The 23,071-nt window shown below is 43.0% G+C and overlaps 1 protein-coding gene across 1 annotated transcript in view; it reads left to right on the top strand.

Moving 5' to 3' along the window:
• The window catches only part of CUBN (cubilin), a 214,628-nt gene that overhangs the window by 5,048 nt on the left and 186,509 nt on the right, over positions 1-23,071 (top strand). Inside the window, exons 7-13 of the mRNA XM_054020596.1 lie at positions 4,372-4,498; positions 5,966-6,134; positions 6,752-6,883; positions 8,180-8,275; positions 8,890-9,011; positions 17,614-17,800; positions 21,910-22,028. Of these exons, the coding sequence (XP_053876571.1) occupies positions 4,372-4,498; positions 5,966-6,134; positions 6,752-6,883; positions 8,180-8,275; positions 8,890-9,011; positions 17,614-17,800; positions 21,910-22,028 (952 nt within the window). The remainder of the gene's footprint in view (positions 1-4,371; positions 4,499-5,965; positions 6,135-6,751; positions 6,884-8,179; positions 8,276-8,889; positions 9,012-17,613; positions 17,801-21,909; positions 22,029-23,071) is intronic.

Genomic DNA, 23,071 nt, shown 5'->3' with positions numbered 1-23,071 from the left:
GGGGGAGCTGCCTCAGGGCGGAGGCGGGGGGCAGGGAGCTGCCGCAGGGCTGGGCGCAAGGTGGAAGTTTCTCCTAGGGCGCGAAACTTCCTTGCACCGGCCCTGGTAGTTAGGGTGACACCTTTTCTGTATAGACACTGTTTTACTTACATCGGCTGTTGACTGTCTTGTCAATGTAACGGTTCCATGCTGGAGCTGGCTTTCAGTTCTCCCACACTGCCCCTCTTCAGTTGGTGGAAGTGCTCCCAGTGAGGACATGTACCACCGACAGAAGGGTAATGTGTACATCAGCCACCACAGTAATTACTGAGGTGGCTGTAAGTTGACCTAACATAGATCAGCTTAAGTCTGTAGTGTAGACATGCTCCTAGTGTACCAGCTAAACCAGCCTGGGTACAACTAGATAGAAAACAAGCACAGTACAGACTACCCACACCAAATTCAATTATTTGGAAGCTCCTGAATTATTAAATAACATTTCCCCATTCCCCAGATTTATCTTCCCCATTAGGGCCATATCACAGATAGAAGCAAGTTTTTCAATTAAACTAAGTGGGAAAAAATTCAATGACCCCTTCCCTGCCATTACGCATAGTGAACTATCTTTGCACTAAAATGAAAATTAAACACTTATCCCAAAGCTAATAAATTTGTAGAACTTCTCAAATATTTTAGATATCCATTTAAAGTAAGCTATTGATATTCTGCTTGTTCGGTGGCAATCATTGTTATGTAGATTAATGAAAAACACTACGTAACATGAGGGGACTTTTTTTGCCTTACACTGTTGTTACAATTACACAGTTGCAGAATCTTAACAGGAATGGCCGGGATGCATTTGATTTGGCTCTGTAATGCTCATTGATGAACTATTAACAGCCCGGGATAAATGTCACATGTTCAATTGGCAAGTTTGCTTGAAAAGAGCATTGCAGGTTACTGAACACTGTCTTTAGTGAACTGACACTGATTAACTTAGGGTTGACAGGATGGAATAATTTAATGCTTAATTTCATCAGTTAAGGATCTTCAGATATATAAACAACATGTTCCATCTTCCACCCATCCACCCCTAACTAAATATGGGCAAATCAAATGACAGATTAAAAGATTCACAAGACTCTAAATCAGATAATGAGGTGCATTTCAGAACTTCAAGTCCTGCCTCAAAGGACTGATCAAAATGAAGGCAATCAGAGGACATTCCAAAGAGGAAGAGATCACCACTCCATTCCAGCTATTTTAGTAAGAGATTAAAGTTATTACCCATTTGAAGCTGCTCTGAGCAAGACTTCATAAAGCTGGTGGCCATGCTCTGGCAGCTTCTGCTGAGTAATAAAACGTTGTGTTTTACTGCCTTTAAATACTGCGCTGATCTTTCCCCTTCTTTGAAGGTACCTCTCACTGAATTCCTGCTTGTTTTGAATATGAAACAATACTCTGATAGGCATCAGGACTCCTTCACCATTTCACCAAAATCATCAGTATGCAGCTTCGAGTATTAAGGCCCTGATTCTGGAAAGCATTCCTATTAACTTTAAGCTCATGCTTTCCTGAATTGGTGCTTAAAAAGGACATATAAGTCAAGAGTTTGAACTGGAAAAGGACTGTATAAACTTCCAGTGTAGTCAGCTCTTTAAGGGCGGGGCTGTGTGCCTCATTCACTGTTGCCCCACACCTTGTGTAGTCAGTGACATCTGCAAAATACCATCATTCTGATTTACAGTCATGTCACTGGTGTATGTAAAAGTGGTCTTACTGTGAGTAGGGGAGAGGCCTGGGAACCTTGTTGGGGAAGGGAGCAAGGATGGATAGAAAGCCTCAAGGCATGGAGTGGAAGGTCTTTGTTTGACAAGAACATTGAAATACAGGTCTTCTCATCAGGTGGGACATTTCATTATGTCCAATACTGACTTAACACATGTAAGGGGACAGAGAAGCAATGAAGTGCTCTCCTGGAAGCTGACTGCCAGGAAAAGCCTACTTTAAAACGGTCACTGTAAGTGAGAGATGGGAAGCAGAGTTCTCTCTTTCAGATGGATAGTGGTGGACATCTTAATTTTGTAGTGCACCAACATGCTGTGCTGCTGAGCACAGGAGGAAGGTAGCAAGTACAAGCCACTTGGTGCATAGCCTATTTTACAGACTGCCTGACGTGGCAGAAAGACCTGCAGGAATACTGGAAATTTGTCTATTAAAACCAAACTAATGCTGCTGGGGAATCGCACACCCAGAGAAAAGTACCATTGGACCACATTATAACCACTGCACATAGATATTCCTTCTAAAATCTTCTTGCAAGCAATGGCAAAGTATTATAAAGCTTTTGGCATACCAAGTAAATATTTGAGGGGGCTAAGATTTTTATGCTGAAGCTGAGAACATTTTTATGCTTTGCAGGGAGCTCTGGCATGCCATTCAGCCTGCTTGTTCCCTTCTAACAGGGACAGCTTTGTATTGTGTGTGGAAGTTGTGTATTTACCAGCTTATTTACCATTACCGAAAATAAGAAACAGAAGCTTCAGCCAGGTAGCCCCCTGTAAGCATGGTGTTCTCGAAGGAACCAAACAAGTGCTATCTGAATGCCAGTTAAAATAAGAGGGTAGGTGACGGACCCACGTATGCAACACAATCTGCTACAAAATGGGAGAGTCACTGAACTTTAGTGCCCATACATTGGAACCACAGGCATCCCCCATATGCTGTCATTTTGAGACAGTATTTCTCTTCACTTCCTGTCGTGTATTGTTTGTTCTGTCATGTTGCACCTCAGCAGGGGCTGCATTTCAGCGGCCTAGATTGTACCTTTAGGCATAGTGCTGAGCAAGGGCTAGTGCATAAATTGCACCACCTCCAGGATAGTTCTGAGACTCACTGTGACTCAGAGACTCTCCTCTCGGGCAAATTCTTCCTATCCCTACCCCCTTGTCTCCTCTTGCTTCAGGAAGTAATAACTTGCTGCAATAGATATAATACCCACATTCAGTTCATCATTCCAGCTTGAGAGGACTGGAAGGCAGGATTCCTGGGTTCTGTTACCACTTCTTCCACTAAAACTTGCTGTTTGAACGTGCATAAACTGCTTAATTTATCTATGCCTCAGTTTCCTCATCTCCAAAATGAGTGCAGGGCTGTGTAAGTTGTTGAAGTGAGTCAGCTGGTCCAGCAACCACAAAAGAGCCAGCCAGCAGGCATTATTATTTCTCTTCAAGGCTTTATTCCTGCCAGCTAAAAAATGCCCCACATACCAAACTAAACAAACTGGCTTTTACATAACTGGGAAAGCAAATAGACAGGCTACAACTTAAGCTTATGCCTTTCCTCTGACTACCAGGAAGCTCCAGCAACACATCCTCTGTTTCAGCAAAGCACTTGAGCAGGTGTTTAAAGTTAAGCACACACTCAAGTCACTCCCTAGTTGGCAAAGCGGTAAGTGTAGGTGTTTTGCTGAATCTGGGCCTGAATGACTGGCCCTGGGGGCCAGATTCTTAAAAGTATTTAGGTGCCTAAATATGGAGCTAGTTATCAAGTGTGATTTTCAAATGTGCCTGAGGTTTGGTACCTAAATCTCATTGAAATCAGTGGGAGTTAAGCACCTAACTGAGAAAAATCACACTAGCTGTCTAAATACTTTTAAAAATCTGGCTCTCAGTCCCCAGTCTAACTGTATTGCTCTATCCAGTACACCTGTGGGCTCTAAGGTAGATGTTAATGCTCCAACATCTGTCACAGTATAATTATTACCTGTCTCACAGGAGGGTTTTGAAGGTTTAGTTTAATGTATGATTGTAAAGGGCTTGGAGAGCCTTGGCTGGAAGGCACCATTTAAAGTGCAAAGTACCATTACTGTAATAAAATAGTCACATATGACTTTTGTTGAAAAACAGAATAAGGCCATTGCCATTTCATCTTCTGTCACCATCATGTTTGCTGAGAGCTGTATATCTCTGGGGAGAGAACGTTTTCACTCATTGAAAAGTAAATCCTTTGTGAAAGGCTAATGGGGACTTTTGGACCAGAAGACTGCTATATGAATACAGTTAGTTGCAACCTTCACAAGGTGGTAAAGAACCACATTGAAGGGAGAGTCCTAACAGCTACACTAGGGAGGAAGGATTTTCCAGTGGTTAGTACCCTAACATAGGTGTTGGGAGATCTGTGGCAGAGCAGGGCTTGAACCCAGACTTCATGTGTGACCTTGGGCAGGTAACTTAGTGTCTATGTGCTCCAGTTCCCCCATCTGTAATATGGGGGTATCCTACTCTATCTCACAGGGGGTTGTAAGGCTAAATACATTCAAGACTGTGAGGTGTTCAGATACCGTGGTAATAAAACAGACATTATGGCATTTCTCTGTGTTTTCATCACTAGCTGTACCTGTACTCCAGAAACTTATGGGCCCCATTGTACCTCGACATTTGATGATTGCCAAGGAGGCTCTCTGGCGCTCTGTGAGCATGGCATCTGCATAGATTCAGACAGGGAGCAGCCCAATGAGGTAAGAAATGAAGTATGACTCTCTTTATGCAACACGGTTTCAGTCAGCGTTTAAAACCTCTGAAGTACCAGTACTTCATTGTACCAATAAGTACCAATTGTACCAATAAGCACCAACCAACTGTGCTCTAGAGGTGAGAGAGCAGCACTAATCCTGTACTCAATGACCAAACGTTGGCTGCTGTGTGGTGCTGAGCATCCCAGTGACCACAGAGGGAATGGAGGGTAATTAGCAACTCCCAAGAGCCACCTGTATCGGGTCCATCGTTATCCTCCTTTAAGCAGCTGCAGAAGAAGAAACATTTTTTTGAATATTTTAAAAATGACTTGAATCTCCTGTTCTCCAGTTCTAGTATTGGGTATTATTTCAATCCTAATATTATTTGAAACTTCCTATTTTCCAAATAGTTAAGAATAACCAACATTGTCATCACTGCAAGACCCCCATGGAAGGGAAAGCAAGGACTTGGCAATACTATCCCGTGTGGTTTCTGGGGCTGGCCATGCCACATGCACTGTTTACCTGCTGTAGGATTATTGCCTGTCTTTCATGTAAATAATCCAGTTTAGTAACTGCAGGTCTGCACTGAAGATTTGGTTAAGGTTCACCATTCAGTTGCTTCTAGGCTATTTTCCCTTTATTTTGTAGATTATCGGTGGGATTTTCAAAAGTTTCAGGGTTGGCTTGGCTCTTCTCCCATTAAAGTCAATGATAAAACTCCCCTTGGCTTCAGCGAGATCACAATTAATGCTGAGCGCTTGTGAAAATACCACCCTCGTGTTATTTAATGTTAACTTCAATCTCTTCATACTCCAATTCTCTCACATCGCTGGGACCAAATAAGGATTGTTCTTAAAAATAAATAAATAAAAATCACACTTTAACAAGAGGTTCTGGAACATAACGTCAATCCAAATAAGTCACGCTGACTCCACTGAACACTGCAATTCATTACAGATGTTAAGATCTGAGTGTTGGTAAAGTTTACAGTAAATATAATCATTGCCCTTAAAGAAAGTATGGATTTGGGAATTAATTAGTTATTTATACTGTGCACATCAAACAGATTACTGCACAGTTTGCCAAGCTGATTTCAGGTTGTTATATTTATATTGGTCTCTTTACCCTAAATGCAAAGCAAGCTGAGTTGATTGCTTTTAATTATGTTTAGGTACAATTCATGATTGCTGTTCATTCTCTCTGGTGTAGTTCCATTAAAATGCAGGTTCCTTTTACTTAGTGAAATAATGATGCAGCCTCTTATTGGCATGTGCTAAATGTTCAATTTCAGAGGAAGAAAGATTGGGAAATCTACCCAAGACCACGCAAAAGCATATCATGTGATGATTTGAAACCTCTCTTGTAGTTGGCTGTAGTTTAAAAGATTTTTTTAAATGGTTCCTTGTATCTGCTTCTCAGTAGTTTTCACAATTGCCCTAATTCATAACATGCTGTTTAATGTGGCAGCCGAAGTACAGCTGTATCTGTGATGCTGGTTGGATGTCCCCGCCTAGTAGCCCTGCCTGCAGTGCTGACATAGATGAATGCAGCCTCTCTAGTCCGCCGTGTTCTCAGAATCCTCCCGTACGGTGCTACAACACTCCAGGCTCTTACTACTGCGGGCCTTGTCCCACAGGTACTTTATAGCTCTGTATTCTCATTCAGCAACAAGAGGCAATGATGTGTGCTGACTGCCAATACTTCACAAGCACAGAATTGGGGTCACTACAGGAGTAACTGGATGAAATTCTTTGGACTGTTTTATATGGGAGATCCAATTAGCTAATCTAATGGTCCCTTCTGGCCTGAAAATCTATGAATTCTCTTTTTGGAGTGCACTTATTTGAGTTATTTAGGCATTTTGTAGAGAACATGATTACAGGGATTCTAAATAATCAAGATCAGGATTAGAACAAGCCTTTGTAGCAAAAAATTTTATGGTAAGGTCTGACTGGCCTAATCCGTATATAAAAGTGTGATCCATTACTGAAAATGCACAGAACATATTCAAATAAAAGGTTCCCACTCACATTTAGCAGACTACATTATTTTAAATTCTACAATACATTTCAGTTTAGTTCTAATATATCAGAGGAAGAAGATTTCCCATTCACCTGCCTTTTCTAAATGGCAAGCAAAAGGAATATTTTTCTGTGCTTGGAACAGGCAGGAAAGTTCTGGTAAAAGGAAGAAAAGTAAGAGGTCATTGTAAGGATTTGCCAGTTTTTGCCTTTCTGCTGTGTCTCTTCATAGGCTGGCAAGGAAATGGCTACAGTTGCCAAGATATTAATGAATGTGAGAGGCATAATGGAGGCTGTTCAATAGCACCAATGGTTCAGTGCATCAACACTATGGGATCCTTCCACTGTGGTCTTTGTCCGCCAGGTAAAACAATGAATTGATTTTATGTTGATATAATGACAAGCAGGATATACTCTTAAAACATGAAGATACTATGCCTTATAGCACAGTTAGTTTGGTTTAAATAAACAGGTATTATACTAACCAATGTGATTTTAATGTGGTTTAATATAGTGTCTGGAGCCAAAGCACATTCAAACTGCCTTAGGAAGACTTAGTGATGAGCATTTTATAGTGTACATATCTAATTACGTCGCCTCTAAATTGATTCCTGTCATACTAGCAAGACATTTTAAATGACTCATTAGTGTGCTTCCTTTGGCAGACAATATTTGAATAACTAAGTTAGTTATTATGGTGTCTACATTAATTAAAAGTATATGCTAGATGTCAAAAACCACCTGAATTGTCCTTCTTAAAAGATTTACTAATTACTCATTCCTTTAAAAGTGCTTCCAAAATCTATACAGTGTTTCCAGCCACAAAATAAACAGAGCAGTAGGAGTGGTGATAAAAGTCAACGTTTTGTGTTTTAAAGTCCTTTATGAGAAGTACAGCATCATGAACAGAAATACTAACTAACAGAAAAATGTTTTTAACTGCCTGGAATAAATGTAATGGAAACAAATTCCTGTTAGGAACTGTTCAGCACCACTGTTTACCACACATATGTTACTATATACTGGGAAGGCATTTTCAGTACACGTTTGATCTAATTCACTGGATCATAAGTAATTCATAGGCTTTGATGAATGATACTCCAGGCAGCTCTTTCTTCTTATCTTAATGAGCCTCATAGCAGCACCAGCAGTGATTTCCCACTCTCTATTCAGTTGTTTGTGTTCTAAACCTCAGTGCATCACGGGCCTATTCCAAACTTCAGTCTCACAATCATGAGACCGAAGTTGTAGAAACCCATGCACCACTGTGGTTTACTGTGTGCAGAAATGAATGGAAGGCAGAATGCAATGACTGCTACAGCCCACGTCTTAAGGTTCTGATCACACACATACTTGGTTTATGTGGATGTAACTCTGTTTTCTCCGTTGGATTTACTTATGATTAACAACGGAATCAGTAAGTTCAGATTCAGGGCCCTGAAGTGTGGTGACCTAAGGTAGTCAACTAAGTTTGAAAACCTCTGGTCCAATATCAACTTCGGCTTTTTCTGTTTAAGTGCTGGAAAAGCATCTTTCTTCGGTCCCCATTCAAGTCTTTCACCTGGGTGGCAGTACGAGCGAGCACAGTTCCCATTTGATTCTCTCAGATTTTCACTGACCCGATTTGTTTGTTTAATCACAATGATCTTATTCTGACCAGGTTATGAGGGGGATGGAAGAGTATGCACCCAAGTTGCTATCTGCTCAATAAATAATGGAGGTTGCCATCCATTGGCCTCATGTGTACCCTCTCCAGGTAATATGCCATTTTAGATACTGTTAGATAGTTCAATATCAGTCTTCAAAAAAGTGGGCAGTTTTGTGACAACACATTTAAAATGAAGTCCCCTGACCTTAGAACTTTCACGTTAGGCTTCAGGCCACAAGCTAACAAATATGTACGCCTTAGTGAACTGGCCCTGTCTCTAGCACTGGGAGACCTAGGATGCACAATGGTGCAAAAGGCAGTGACCTGGCATTTGCAGAGAATGTAGGTAAAGCCTACTGGCAGTGCCACAGTATCATCAGAATGGATCCAGATTCCACCACCAGACAATTGCAGGTTTCATTGTGTGGATGTGGCCAGCCCCCACAGTTCCCTTCCTGGACTCCCTCTGCCTCATTCCAGCTACAGATCCCATTCTGCACCTCTCTGCAAAGACATGTGGGCCTCCACAGCTCTCTTGGGACTTTCCAATAACCAGTAGTCTTAATGACTGCAGTGGACACAGGGCAGGGAAGAAAAGCATTTTACAAAGCCCTGTTTCAAATGGAGACTCTATTTCACGTACTGTTAATGATGAGGCTGATATTGTCACTATAATCAGGACCAGGCTAGTTACCATGTATGTTTTGTCTCATCTTCCACAGGTCCTACACCTACCTGTATCTGCCCAGCTGAGTACACTGGAAGTGGTTATGGACCAAATGGGTGTGCCCCAGTCAGTGATACCTGTCAGCATCAAAACCCTTGTAGAAATGGACAGTGCTTAGTAAGTACATGACTCCTCATAGTTAAAGAGACAATTTTGTTTAGATGTGACTATTAAGACACAGTGTACCAGTGAGGATAAAAACCAGGATGGGTTTACTCCTGTGCAACCCCATTGGTGGTGATTTCTACATGTATTTTTGCAGTGTTCTTCACCATACTTTACCTACTGTCCTAGAGTGTAGTAGGTTTGCGCGGGAAGAGGTGTAAGTCAATGCAGGATTTGACCCTAGTTTGATATACCCAGACATGACAATAATGATAAAATGTAATCACAGTGTTCATTTTTACATGGTATTTTTCTTTAAATGCACAAAGCCACCATGAATCCTATATTAATTTTTGCTGCTTGTGAATGGATTCATAGGCCAGAAGGGATCACTGTGATCACCTGGTCTGACCTCCTGTATAACACAGGCCATAGAACTTCCCCAAAATAATTCCTAGAGAAGATCTTTTAGGAAAACATCCAATCTTGATTTTAAAATTGACAATGATGGAGAATTCACCATGACCCTTGGTAAACTGTTCCCAGGGTTAATTACTCTCACCATTAAAATTTTATGCTTTATTTCCAGCCTGAATTTATCTAGATTCAACTTCCAGCAAGTGGATTGTGTTATACCTTTCTTTGCTAGACTGAAGAGCCCATTATTAAATATTTGTTCTCCTTGTAGATACTTAAACAGTGTAATCACCCCTTAACCTTCGCTTTAAGTTAAAAGGCTCAGAATAAGAGATAGTAGGCCTATCTTAAAAATAGTTGAATGGAGGTAAAACATAGTACACAGCAGATACAATCAATAGAAAACATTTGGGGGTGTTTCATTCAGGGCAACACCCAGAATTCACTGATGGGCCAGAAACTGGCTAACAGACAGAAAACAAAGACTATAAACAAATGGTCAATTTTCAACATGGAAATAGTTAATAGGGGAATTTCCCCATGAATCTGTATTAAGACCCTTGTTTAATATGTTTATTAATGATCTAGTAAAGAAGTGAAGAATGAGGTGGAAATGTTTGCAGCTAATAAAGTGTAGGTTAGTCAAGACTTTAGAAGACTGGTTCAGGGCACTAGGCATCAGTGATCCAGGTTCAATCCCCTGCTCTGTCACAGACTTCCTTTGTGACCTGTTTAGCCTCTCTGTGCCTCAGTTCCTGATCTGTAAAATGGTCTGATAGTACTTCCCTACCTCCCACAGGTGTTGTGGGGATAAATAGATTAAAAACTGTGAGGTGCTCAGATAATGTATTAATGGGAGACATGTAAATACCTAAGATTGATAGATAAATGAACGTCAGAGGAACCCAACAGAGTTATCATTGGGTGGCACAAAGGCAGATGAAATTCATTGTTAATAAGCATGAGGTAATACATTCCAGAAGGAGTAATTGCAACTACTAATGAACATTACTAAGGCCTCAATTAAAAGTAAACACTCTGTGAAAAGACTTTAGCATCACTGTGAACACCTCAATAAAAGCCTCTGCTCAATGTGTGCTCCTGGACCAAAAAAAAAATATATATATATATATATATATATATATATATATATATATATATGAAAGTTATACTGTGCAGAGAAAGGGATAGAAAATAATAGTGAAAATATTATAGAGCCATTATATAAATTGATGGTGAGATTGCTCCCACCTGGAATACTGTATTCATTCAAGAAAGTCATAGAAGAAGTATGAGGGGCTCAAATGATGGGCAACAGAAACAATGAGAGATATGGAAAGACTCTCATGGGAGGAGAAATAGGAAAGATTAGGACTGTTTACAGAGGAGATGAAAAGAAGGGGCAAAAGTGAGAAACACAAAATAAAGAATGATACAGAGAAAGTAAGTGATTTCATTACCCTTCTTCATAGTAAAAGAATAGGGGACATCCCCTGAAACTGAAATCCAGGAAATTTAAAACAAGTCAAATGAAATAGTATCCTGCACAATGCATCATTAGTTTTCAGAATTCATTGCTGATAAATAGTATTGAAGTAAGAGCCTAAAAGGTGTCAAAAATTTGACATTTATACAGGTAAAGGGTGAAGTTAACACATGGAGTGGCAGTCCAGCTCAAGACCCTCTATGATACTTGAACCCCACAAAGGGGCTGGATAGGCATCCCACTAATGGGGTGGCTGCATAATGGTGCCTGTGCACATATTTATTAGTGCAGAAGACCACAATGGGAGCAGACCAGAGATGGGGCAGCAGATCTATGTTTATCCAAAACTACTGACCCCTGTACTCCATGCAACTTGTACAGAGTCTGTGAGTGCCAGTCTAATGAGACAACACAGGCCCCAGCACTCTGCATTCTACCCACATAGACCCCAAATACTTGGACTTTGTGTGTGAAGTGAATTTTGCACTCCGAGAAAATGCAGTTACTTTGGGTGGGATTAAGAGTTTGTAACTGTATATACTCCCATGTTCCATGGCATAACCATTGACTGGAGTTAGGAAGAAATTTCCCCTATGGTCAGGTAGGTTATTCCATAATTTCCCATTACAGGGTTCTTACACCTTTCTCTGAAGCAGTTGATACTGTCTACTATCAGATTTAGCGCACTGACTTAGATGTGTCAGGATCCTGATAAAGGCCGTCAGGAATAAAGGTCAGAGCAGGGTCAAACCTGAGGCTGAGAATAGCAGAGGAGTTCATAGTCAAGTTTCAAGCTGGGGTCAATAACAAAGGTCAGGGTCCAGGTCAGGAGGTTGCAGGTCAAGCTGAGGTTGAAGCCAGGAGTTCAAGAATGGAATGGTCATGGTAGCTACAGGAGAGCCATTCTGTTGTCTGGACATTTCTCAAAACACCCCTTGGGTTTATATAGGGCAGGGAGCCAACCAGGAGGCATGGGGCTGCTGCCTGTCAGAAACTCTTGAGGCAGGACTTCCTGTGGTCTGGGTCCACAATGGGTCATGGATAATGGAGCACGAACTGGTTATAGCTTCTGTTGGGTGGCAGCATGGAGATGTTTGCCACCTGCACCTTTTCAGGGCTGTATTTGAGACCCCAGAGGCCTTACATTACCCCTCCCAAAGGGCACCTCCACTGGCCTGGGTTTGTCTGTATGGGCCTCATGGAAAGCTGTCACGAGGTCATGGATTTGGGATTCTAGCTCCCAGGATCACTCTTCTGAACCAGCTCTCCCAGAGGGAACCATATTTGATTTTTGAAGTCCAGTATCTCATAGACCTTGTATTTGTCATGTCTCTGGAGCTGCACCAGAGGGGGTTGTGGTTGAGCCTGGTAAGTGAAGGGGTTGCTGATGTTTTTAGCAAGGATACAGGGAACACTGGGTGTGTGTTGAGGGATCTGGGTAACTAAAGCCCTGTGGTCACTGGGTCGATTACCTGGCTAATGTAATATGGCCCAAGGTATTGGTAATCCAGTTTACAACATGGCCAGTCGGAGTGGAGGTTTTGGGCTGAGAGTCACACTTTTTACCCAACAACAGTGAATTCTGTGTGTTCCTGGCACTGCTGGTCAACGTACTGCTTATAATCTTCCTTGGCCTTGTCCAGATGTGCCTTGATTTCTTCTTGGACATCACAGATCTGGCATACTTAGTTGGCAGCTCTGGGATTGGTGGAGTTGCAAGGAGAAGAGGGGTGGAAGTCACAGATTGCATAGAATGGACTCTGCCCAGTGAAGATAAGATCAGCGTTGTTGCAAGCAAACTCTACTTTGGGTAGGAGGCTCAACCAGTTGTCCTGAAGGAAATTTGTGAAGCAGCACAAATATTATTCTAACACTTGAGCTGTTCGTTCAGACTGACCATCAGTTTGTGGGTGAAAGGCAAAGGATGTTTAAGCGCAGACCCTGAGCAATCAAAGTTTCATGCCAAATCCACAACAGAAACTGGAGACCACAATCAGTTGGGACTCACTCGGGAATCCTTGGAGATGGATGACATGAGCCACCAGGAGCTGGGCTATTTCTTCTGCAGCCAGCATATCTGCAATGGGGACGAAGTGGGCCATTTTTGTCAGTGGTTGACTGCAGTGTGACTGTTAGACACAGGTAGCTCGACCAAGAAGTCCAGGGTGATGGCTACGTGGGATCTGAATGGGGTCTTGGAAAGCATTAAGGTGCCAAGGGGTTTTGAGTGCAGCGTCTTGGTGCAGGCACATGTCTCACAGGAATTGACATATGAGTGGATTGTCATGCACATTCAGGGCCATCAGAAGGAGCAGCTGGCCAAATGGAAGGTCTTGGGGAATTAATGCAGTCAGGAAGTTTTGGGGCTTAAGACTCAGCATAGGAGGCTCTTGGCTGGTGAGATCTTCTCCTTTCAGGACAAGGCATCAGCGGTCTTGTTCTGGGCCCCTGGGTGATACATGATGGTGAAATTGAAGTGTGTGAAGAGCAGGGCCCAGAAAAGCTGCCTCTGTTTCAGTGCTTTGGCTCAGCAGAGCTACTAAGTTTCTGTGATCCAAGTATACCTGTACTGAGTACCGAGCACCCTCCAGATAGTGGTGCCACTCTTAGAAGGCCGCTTTGGAATCTAGAATCTCCTTATCTAGAATTTCATAACTCTGTTCAGCTGGAGTGAGCTTCTGGGAATAGTAGATGTAAGGGTGGAGGTGCTGCTGGGGACCACATCTTTGAGAAAGTATGGCCCCCAATTATCACACTGAAGACATGGGTCTTGATGACAAATGGTCATGGCATGTTGGGATGGGCCAGCATTGGGACACTGGTAAAGGCCATCTTGAGCCAGTTGAAAACTTATTGGGCCTCTGGAGACCAGGTGAAGTTGGTGTTTTTCTGAAGAAGCACTGTCAGTGGGGCAATTTGGCCTGAAAATCTGGAAATGAAGTGCCTACAAAAGTTAGTGAATCCGAGGGAGGGTTGTAGCTCTTTGATGTTTTGGGGGAGTCGCCCAGGTCCATATTGCCTCCACCTTCTTGGAGTCCATTTGGGGGCTCTTGTGGGATGGAATGTAGTCCAGGAGCTCCATGAAGTGGTAGTGGGGTGATCAGATGTCCTGATTTTATAGGGACAGTCCCAATTTTTGGGTCTTTTTTTTATATAGTCTCCTATTACTCCCCACCCCCTGTCCTGATTTTTCACACTTGCTGTCTGGTCACCCTAAGTGGTGGTCATAGCTTCACTTTTCCAGCTTCACATACAGGCCCCATTGACATAGCCATTCCAGGACAGACCAGATATGCTGGGTGTTTTGCTTGGGATTCTCAGAAAAGATGATGAGATCATCTAGATAGACTATGACGTACTGGTCTAAGATGTCATGGAAGACCCCATTCACAAAGTGCTGGAATGTGTCAGAGGCTTTTGTGAGGCCAAACAGTATTACCAGGTATTTGTAGTGGCCATACTGGGTTTGAAAAGCTGTCTTCCACTCATCCCTGGCTCAGACTTGAAACAGGTTGTAGTCCCCCCACAGGTCAAGTTTTGTGAATACTTGGACCAGTCATACATGGTCTGGTAGTTCTGGGATAAGTGGAAGGGGTCATCAACTCCTGATGATAACCTGATTGGGGGTCCAATAATCCACGCATAGGCTCCGGATTCCATCTTCATTTTTAATTAAAAGAATGGGGGCCTCGGTGGGAGAGGTAGATGGCTGTCTGAAACCGTTGGCCAGAGTCTCCTGGAGAGAAGAATGCAGGATAGCCATCTCAAGTTCTGGCATCACATAGACATGGCCAAATTGAACCTTGACCCCTGGTTGCAACTCAGTCAGGCAGCCATACTCTCAGTGTGGTGTTAGGATGTCAGCATTCTTCTTGAAGATGTCACTGTAGTTGCTATACTTGGGATGCAGTTCCTAAGTCAACTCTCATGGTGGTCCCACCCACTCATGATCAGGGCTCAGGGTGGGGAGATGCCCTGGTTCTGGGCTTCAGCAGGTGGTGTGCGTAGGCAGACTTTCTGGCAGAACTTGGAGCAGAAGTTCTCCCCGCTGCTCATGCCAAAGGATGTGGAAATCATGACCTGCCATGCCAACCATGAAATGCAGAGGATTATGGGGAAATGTGATGAGCAGATTGTTCCAAATGGAAGAATTTCCACATGGTCGCAAATGGCAACTTCCAGAGGCACCATCTCCTGTGTCATTGGTGCTGACAAGAGGAGTGAGCCATCTAAAGTTTCCAGTAGGTTGGGGACAGTCTTTGGTTGTTCCTGAATACCCAAGGTTTGGGCAGTACTTGCATCTAGGAAGTTGTCCGCTGCCCCAGAATCCACCAGTGCCCACTGTGGGGGAATTTGATAAGGCTCTCCTGGAACACAGAGGCAGACCCAGACTTTAAGGTCCAAGGAGCACTTGCTGTGCCTAGGGCATGCCTTGGTGAGGAGGAGGGGGGCATTATTTTGGGGCTCACCTGGGCCAATTCCTTCTCCTGGGCCTACATGTGGTTGTTTCCCAAATCGATCATGCTAAAGCTAGGGATGAGTAATTGGTGAGAAAATGTGGCTGGATCCTCCATTGTAGAAACACAGCCTGTGACAGCAGTGGTGCTCCTTTTCCTCAGTGGTCACATGGCAGCGGGTGTTATCCAGCTGCATGAGTTTGGGGTCTGGGTTGGAGAGGGGTACCAGGAGGTACCAGTCAAGTGGTGACCAGGACCCTTTCCTTTCCTTACGTTCAAAGTGACAAAGAGTCCTGTGGCACCTTATAGACTAACAGATGTATTGGAGTATAGGTTTTCGTGGGTGAATGCATGCAGCTGATGAAGTGGGTATTCATCCACGAAAGCTTATGCTCCAAAACGTCTGTTAGTCTATAAGGTGCCACAGGACTCTTTGTCGCTTTTTACAGACTATCATGGCTACCCCTCTGATACTTTCCTTATGTTGTTTGTGGAGCCTATTCTTGATGTCTATGATGAGATCAACTAATGCATCTAGGTTGGGTGGGGCCTGCACACAAGCTAGATCATCCTTAATCTCCTGCCATTGTTCCCATAAGAACTGGTAGAGCTGGGCTGCTTTGTTCCACTCAGTGTCGGAGACTAGCCGCCGAAAGTGGGCAATGTACAAGAAGTCTGGTCCCTACCCCTGCTGGAATCTGCACAAGGCCATCTCCACTGAGTGGGCATGGTGGGGATCATCAAATATAGTAGAAAACACCTGGAGGAAGGCATCCCAGTTAGATAGTGTCAGGCTCGCTCATTCAGGTGGGACTGAGGCCCAGTCCAATGAATCTCCCAACAGGCAGCTAATAATGAGTCATACTTTTGCTAGGTTCGTGGGGCAGGACAGGGTTGGAGCAGAAACAGCAGGCAACATTGATTATGGGGGTCCCCATTAAAATGTTCTGGGTGGGGCACTGGGTCTGGGTATGCAGCTACAGTGCATGACTGTACTGCAGCATTTTCATCCTGTAGCCAAGCTGTCAGTTCTCATAGCAGCTGGTTATGTGCACTGTTCTGTGCCAGTTGGGCCCTCAGTATCACATTATCACATGGAGCAGGGTGGGTTGCCTGTGTAGAGCTCGGTTCTGTGTTGCGAGCTGGGATAATTGGGCTTTAAGCTTGGGGAGTTCCTCTGGGGAGGGTCAACCCGTTCAAGCATCTCCACTACCCTGTAGGGCATGCTAGACAGGGAGGGGTCCAATGCCTCCACAGTCCTCCAGGGTAGGCCTTCACCAAAGCGAGAGTGGTGCAGGCAAACTGTCAGGATTCTGGCCAGGGCAGTTGGGACCAAAGGTCAGAGCAGGGTCAAAGCTGAGCCTGAGAGTAGCAGAGGAATTTGTGGTTGAGTTTCAGGCTGGGGTCAATACCAAGAATCAGAGACCAAGTCAGGTTAAAGGGTCTGGGTCAGGAGGTGAGGTCCAAATCAAGCCGAGGTCAAAGCCAGGAGTTCAAGAACAGGGATCGAGAATGATCATGGCAGCTACAGGAGATCCATACCATTGCCTGGACTCTTCCCAGAACATCTCTTGGGTTTATATAAGGTGGGGAGCCATTCAGGAGCCATGTAGCTGCTATCTGTCAGACCCCTTGAGGCGGGACTTCCCATGGTCTGTGTCCACAGTGGGACATGGGTAGTGGAGCATGAACTGGTAATAGCTTCTGGGTTTGAGACCCTCTGGGTTTTACAAAATGGACCACTGGCCTGATCCTGTGGTCCTTTGATTTTGCTCCATTTTTCATTAACTCTGTCTGGAGTAGTTAAATCCCACTTATGGCCCTTTTAGAATATTCAGACTTCAGAGACCAGGCCTGAGACAAATGATTTATAAACAGCTGTTATCCTGGCTTGTGTTACAGGTCTGAGGTAATTTGATTTACTTGTTTCTAGGGTAATAATTTCAGTGCCAAGCAAACAGTTTTCTGGATGGCTAAAGTAAGACAGATTTGACTTTTTCAGGTAATTTGAAAGGCCTCTGCAAAGCAATAATAGACAAAACAAGGAGCTAATCCGATTAGGCCTTGGCCTTTTTTTAGTATCCAACAGTTAATGTCAAGACAGTTGACTGCTGAGTGGGAATGCTTCCTTTGTTTCTCTGCACCAGCATTGCCAACTAAAAACAATAATAAATATCAATGATTTTATTAACTATATTAATGACTTAAGTTGACTCACATTTGCTGCATCTTTTCATTTGGTTTATTCCTGTAGGCTACGCTCTCTGGATACTTCTGTGTGTGTGATCCAGGCTGGACAGGCATCAATTGTACAGAAAACATCAATGAGTGTTCTAGCAACCCTTGTCAGAATGGTGGAAGCTGTACTGATGGAATTAATGGCTACTCCTGTGAATGTACAAATACCTGGACTGGACCTCAGTGTCAGACTCCCCAGCAAGGTAACATGAAAAGCATAGTGACTGAGAACTGAAGCACCACCCTATCAATCTGATATCCATAAAATGCATTTGGATTAGAGGTGAGGTTTATAAAGGAAAAGTTTTACCTGTTGGGTTTAAACTATAAGAGGCAGTGGAAAATAGATCCTGAGCCAAAGTCCACGTGAGTCTTTCCCACTCCTTCAGTGAACTCTTGTATTAAGCCATAATGCTTAAAGCTTCTAACCCCACGTGTTTAACATCAATAGCATAACAGACCGGTTGAATTTTAAGCCTACTAGCCTTGACTAGTCCCTTTAAATCCTAAAATTAGATTTTTGTAGTTAGATAGAGATCTTCGGAATCCTGACCATGTGTGTACTAATCCAGATGGGAAGGAGGATTTGCGGTAGGCATAATAGAATCACAATCGAACAGAATGAAGTTTGCTTTTGATTTATACAGTATAATGTATTTCATACTCGGTTTGCCTCAAAGTGCTTTAAAAAAAAAAGTTAGATTCTGTTAACGCAATGACTATCTGCTTCAAGCAAATGCAGCAACTATTAGGTCTAACTAGTAGTCGCTACGCAGTCTGGGACATTAGAACTTATGTGACAAAGAGAATGTTGTCCATGAAACCAGGATGATCACTATTTCTTTTCAAGCAGTGTTACAGAATCTTTAATTTTTACCCAGTACAGCAGCCGGTGACAAGAAATAGACTTCAGTTTAAATGTTTTAGCTGAAATTTAGTACCTCTAAGTCACAGTGCACCACATCACCCTCAGTGTGACTACTACATTGCAGAACCAATGTAGAATAGGAGCCTATACCGGGACTTAACTTTATGGCTTTCTGACACTGAAGCAGCCTGGATCTACAATCAAGGAATGGAGAAAGATAGTCAGACCGTATGGATCCCAGTGGCTTAGAAACTGGGGCAAGGGGGAAAGTGCTGAAAACTTTGAAAAAGTTGAAACAGCAGCTGATCAAATGCGTCCTCAGCCAAAAACATAGTATCATTGCAGTTCATGGTGATTAGAGAGGGAGAGCTAAACGAGGCCCTGAAGTTTTTGAACATAAACTTGAATAAAAACATGAAGGAAGTCCACACACTGAAAAAATTATTTAAAGGAAATATAACCCACAGAGCCAGGGGGCTTTACATTTGTAGGGAAATTACATGGCCCTGTCTTTGACATTGTTTTTCAGTGGCATGTTTTACAAATAAATTAATTTTCATAAAGTAATATCAAGGTGCCATTCCACTGACACACACCCGTCCCCGTCTCCCTCCCCCCCGGCATCAGTTTGTCACAGAGTGGCTCTACAACTTCGTATGTATTGTAGACAGCTGTGTGGGCTGGTAGCATCACCTGACATTACAGTTGACTGAAACTTCCCATTATAAGACCCTGTTTTTAGATGCTTAGAACTTTGCCAGACTTTAACTATCCAGGCTGAAATTTTCCATGCTGGGTGTCTGCCTCAAGCATTAATTTTATTTAAATAAATAAAATAAACCCTTAGTTGAAATGGTTCCGCCATTTCTAAGAAAAAGGCTAGGGAGAAATACATTGTTTTTCAATGTAAAAAAAAAAAATCCTGGTGACCTTTTCTTTGAAACAGCTCTAGCACACCCATGCTTTGGAGCAGGAACTTGAAATTTGTCAGAGAGATGGACTTTGTGTCAGAGATGTGCCTCTCTGTGAAAATCTACCTACATTTGGCCAAGTTTATAAGCTTCTAAAAAATTGCAATTAGCGCATGCTTAGTAGAGACTTGGTAGAGCTTAGCTTGGTAGAGCATGCTCAAGCCTCTCATGACTCCTAATACTAAGAAGACTGCATGTGCGCCATCCCCTCAGAGCAACTGAGCATACTCCTGTCCAAAGCTTGAAGCGGTACTTTCTCTATAATGGCTGGTCTTGGCTGCTGCAGGCTATGATAGGGCCAGCCACTGGAATTGAGAGCAGAGAGCTGGTGTGTCCCCTGCTCTCAATGACCTCCCGATGGCATTCAGGCAGCATGGAGGAGGAAGCTGTCTGATTCAAATGTAGAGAGGACATGAACTGGACCTGGAGCTTTTCAGGGCAGAAAAATGGAGGAGTATATTTGAACAAGAAACCTGGGCGAGGGGCGGAGCCTGGAAGTGGTTGGGGCAAGGTCTGGGAATGAGGGAAGGATGTGAGGGGCAGCCAGTAGGTGGGAGGAAACTGATATTGGATGAGGATCTGGGGGAGAGATGGACTGGCAGGGCAAGAAGAATGAGACTAAGAACGAGTGGGACGTGAGGAGAGGAAACAGATCTGACAAGAAGCTAGGGTGCAGGGGCAGAATTGGGATTGGCTGGGTAAAGGGACTGGGACAAGAAGCCAGGAGGCGAGGACACTTAACTTGGCCGAGAAGGAGGGATTGGCTTGGCTGGGGGGTAATGGGAGGCAGTGGAGATGGGAAACATGGGGGAAAAGGGTAGCTTGAGGCCAAAGAGAGAGAGAGAGCGAAGTTGCAGAGGAAACTGGGAATGGCTGGGCAAGGAGACTGGGGACAAGGACTGGGAGGACTGGAAATAGCTGGGCAAATATCTGTGAAACCTGCTGGCAAATTATCTCATCCCCCTCTAGTGTTGGTCCACATAAAGGATAATATCATACTGTTACTATCAGTTACTGTATTAGCTTAAGTGGCAGAGGTCTGTGTGGTGGATCTAAAGATTCCAAAAGCTTGTTGATGAACCATGTGGGTATCAATATGATAACACATAATGCAATTTCTGTGTGACCAGTTTGTTTTTAAAACCTGAAATTACACATAAAAGACTGTGTAAAAGAACATTATTAAGATTCCAAAATCAAGCACTCAAATGTTAGGAAATGCCAGGTCTATGAAATTTTAATTTGCCCCCTTTGTGCATGTGCATCATGATACAGTATTTAATTACGTGATCACTCACTATTTTTTCCACAGGACCCCTGCCTTATTCAGTGTATAGGATGGGCCTGTTCCGGGGATGATCAGGGCCGAGTAATGGAAGAGGCTGTTGTCTGTAGGACCCTTGCCTCATTTGTTGCAGAAGTTGAAAGGTGTACAGTAAATGCGTCGGGAGATCGCAGGAAGAGGAAGGATGATCTCATGGTTAAGGCAGTTGACTGCTGGCCTGGAGAACTGTATTCTATAGCTATCAGTGCTACAGAGTTCCTATTTGATGCTAGGCAAGACACTTAAACCACACTTTTCACATGACGGAGGTCACTAATTGTGTATTGCTTATTTTCTGTGTGCCCAACCTGAAATGCTGGGGTCTGATTTGCAGAAGTGCTGAGCACTCACAGCTGCAATTGAAGTCAATGGGGGCTGTGTTTTGAACATATTCATTGCTACATTCTGCTAAGTACTCCGAAAACTCAGGTTCTAGGTGTCTCAAATTGGGCACCCAAAACTGGTGGATACTTTTTACTTTAATCTCTCTGTGCCTCAGTTTGCCATCTGTAACATGGGGCTTCCTGGGAGTTGTAGGTTCAGATGGCGCATGACCCCATTCTCCCTAATGGGACAGGTTCTTTTGCCAGACTACATCTCCCATGATGCACCACGCAGCTCGGTTAGAGAGGTGACTACTGTGTATCATGAGAGATGTAATCTGTCCAGGGAGTAAGGCCTGAGAATGAGAACATAAAGCACCTGTATTACAACTCCTAAGAGGCATCATGTCAGCATAGGCATATGCAGTATAATGTTGAACAAAGCTGAAACAAAATGTTTTAGTTCAAGTTGAACCAGCAGAAACAAAATATTTTATTTTTCCTCACAGAAAATCAAAAATGTTTTCAAAATCTGAATTTTCCTGTGGAAAAATTTTGTTTTTGCAGAAACAACATTTTCTATCAAAAAGTCATATTGATGGAAAATTCCCAGCTATCGGTAATTCTTAGGCTTCTTTTGCTTATTACTCACCTGAGGTCACTCTGTTCTCAGTAAATCCCAGCCATTCCTCTTATACAAATGTTTCTCACCTTTTTTCCCCTAAATGTTTCCCAAATCAAAAGTTACGGTAAAGGATTTCACTCTATTTACTTCAGTGCAGGAATAGCTGTAATTAATCTATTTTGTTTTGTTTTTTTCCTGCAGTTTGTGGAGGGTTTCTTTCAGGCTCCAATGGGTCATTCAGCTACCCTAACAATCCAGGCAGTGAGCAGTATGATCACCGGGTCAGCTGTGCTTGGGTTATCCGAACTAACAACAACAAGGTAAACTACAGTGCACCTAAAAATAAATCACCCTACTGGAATGAGTAACTGTCAGTTAATCAGCACAACCATAACTATGACCAGGAAGTGTTACTGGAGTCAGGAAAAATGACTTCAGGGGATGAATTTCAGTCTGAGGGAAGGACTGTTAATTCAAACTGTCAAACAGGTAATAAATGCTAAAAGGATTCAAAGGTGAGCTGAAATACGTTTTATGCATCAAGGCACAAATTCAAGTTTCTTTCTTTCTCTTCCAGCTATCAATTACACAACAGTTCTAACCCCAAACATTAATGAATAATAAGCCTGGCCACCAAAAATCATGAGATCTTTCTAAAAGAATTAATTTTAGTTTCTTTTTATCAGACTTCAGATTTCTGAACCTTGATGGGTGCACTTGAGTTACATTTTTATGCTTTTCTTCATGACCACAAGGTTTAGAAATTTACTTAAAAAAACCAGCTGAGATTCTCATATAATCACTTGCCTTCAGGAGCAGGGACTTTAAGAACAAACAGCAAATATTGCAAGACTCAAGATAGACTTGCAAGAGTTGGCAAAACCAAACAACACATACTAACACCTAAATAGTACAGACACCATATTTCTTACACTGCTTTAGGTTTGGGGATGTGATTCATTTATAGCTGCATTAGAAATATTAATGAATATCCAATAGGGATCAGTTCTGCACTGTGATGGGTTAGTTGGTAGGTTGTAGTCTACATGACCTTGCAGCATTCATTATCCGTGTCTAATCTCTGAGTCTTTGAAATGTAGAATCCTGAATTCACATCTTCAATGGTTGAGAATAAGAAAAACTGATCTAAAAATTGTGACACTTTCTCAGGGTGCTCAGATTGTGAGTGACTTTGTTATCCTACTCCCTCCAGTAGGAAGATTTGCTTGTGCTTAACTGGATGTCAGCTCCCTGACACCACCAGTCTGGTAGCTACCCAGAGAATATCCTTGGGGCTCTGCCAGCCCTTACTTTGCCTTGCAGATTAACAATAGGTGAAGACCAGTCCCTGAGCTCCCTTGAA

The sequence above is a fragment of the Malaclemys terrapin genome, chromosome 2 (assembly GCF_027887155.1).
Source record: "Malaclemys terrapin pileata isolate rMalTer1 chromosome 2, rMalTer1.hap1, whole genome shotgun sequence".
NCBI lineage: Eukaryota > Metazoa > Chordata > Testudines > Emydidae > Malaclemys > Malaclemys terrapin.
This window is presented reverse-complemented; position numbering and strand designations above follow the sequence as displayed.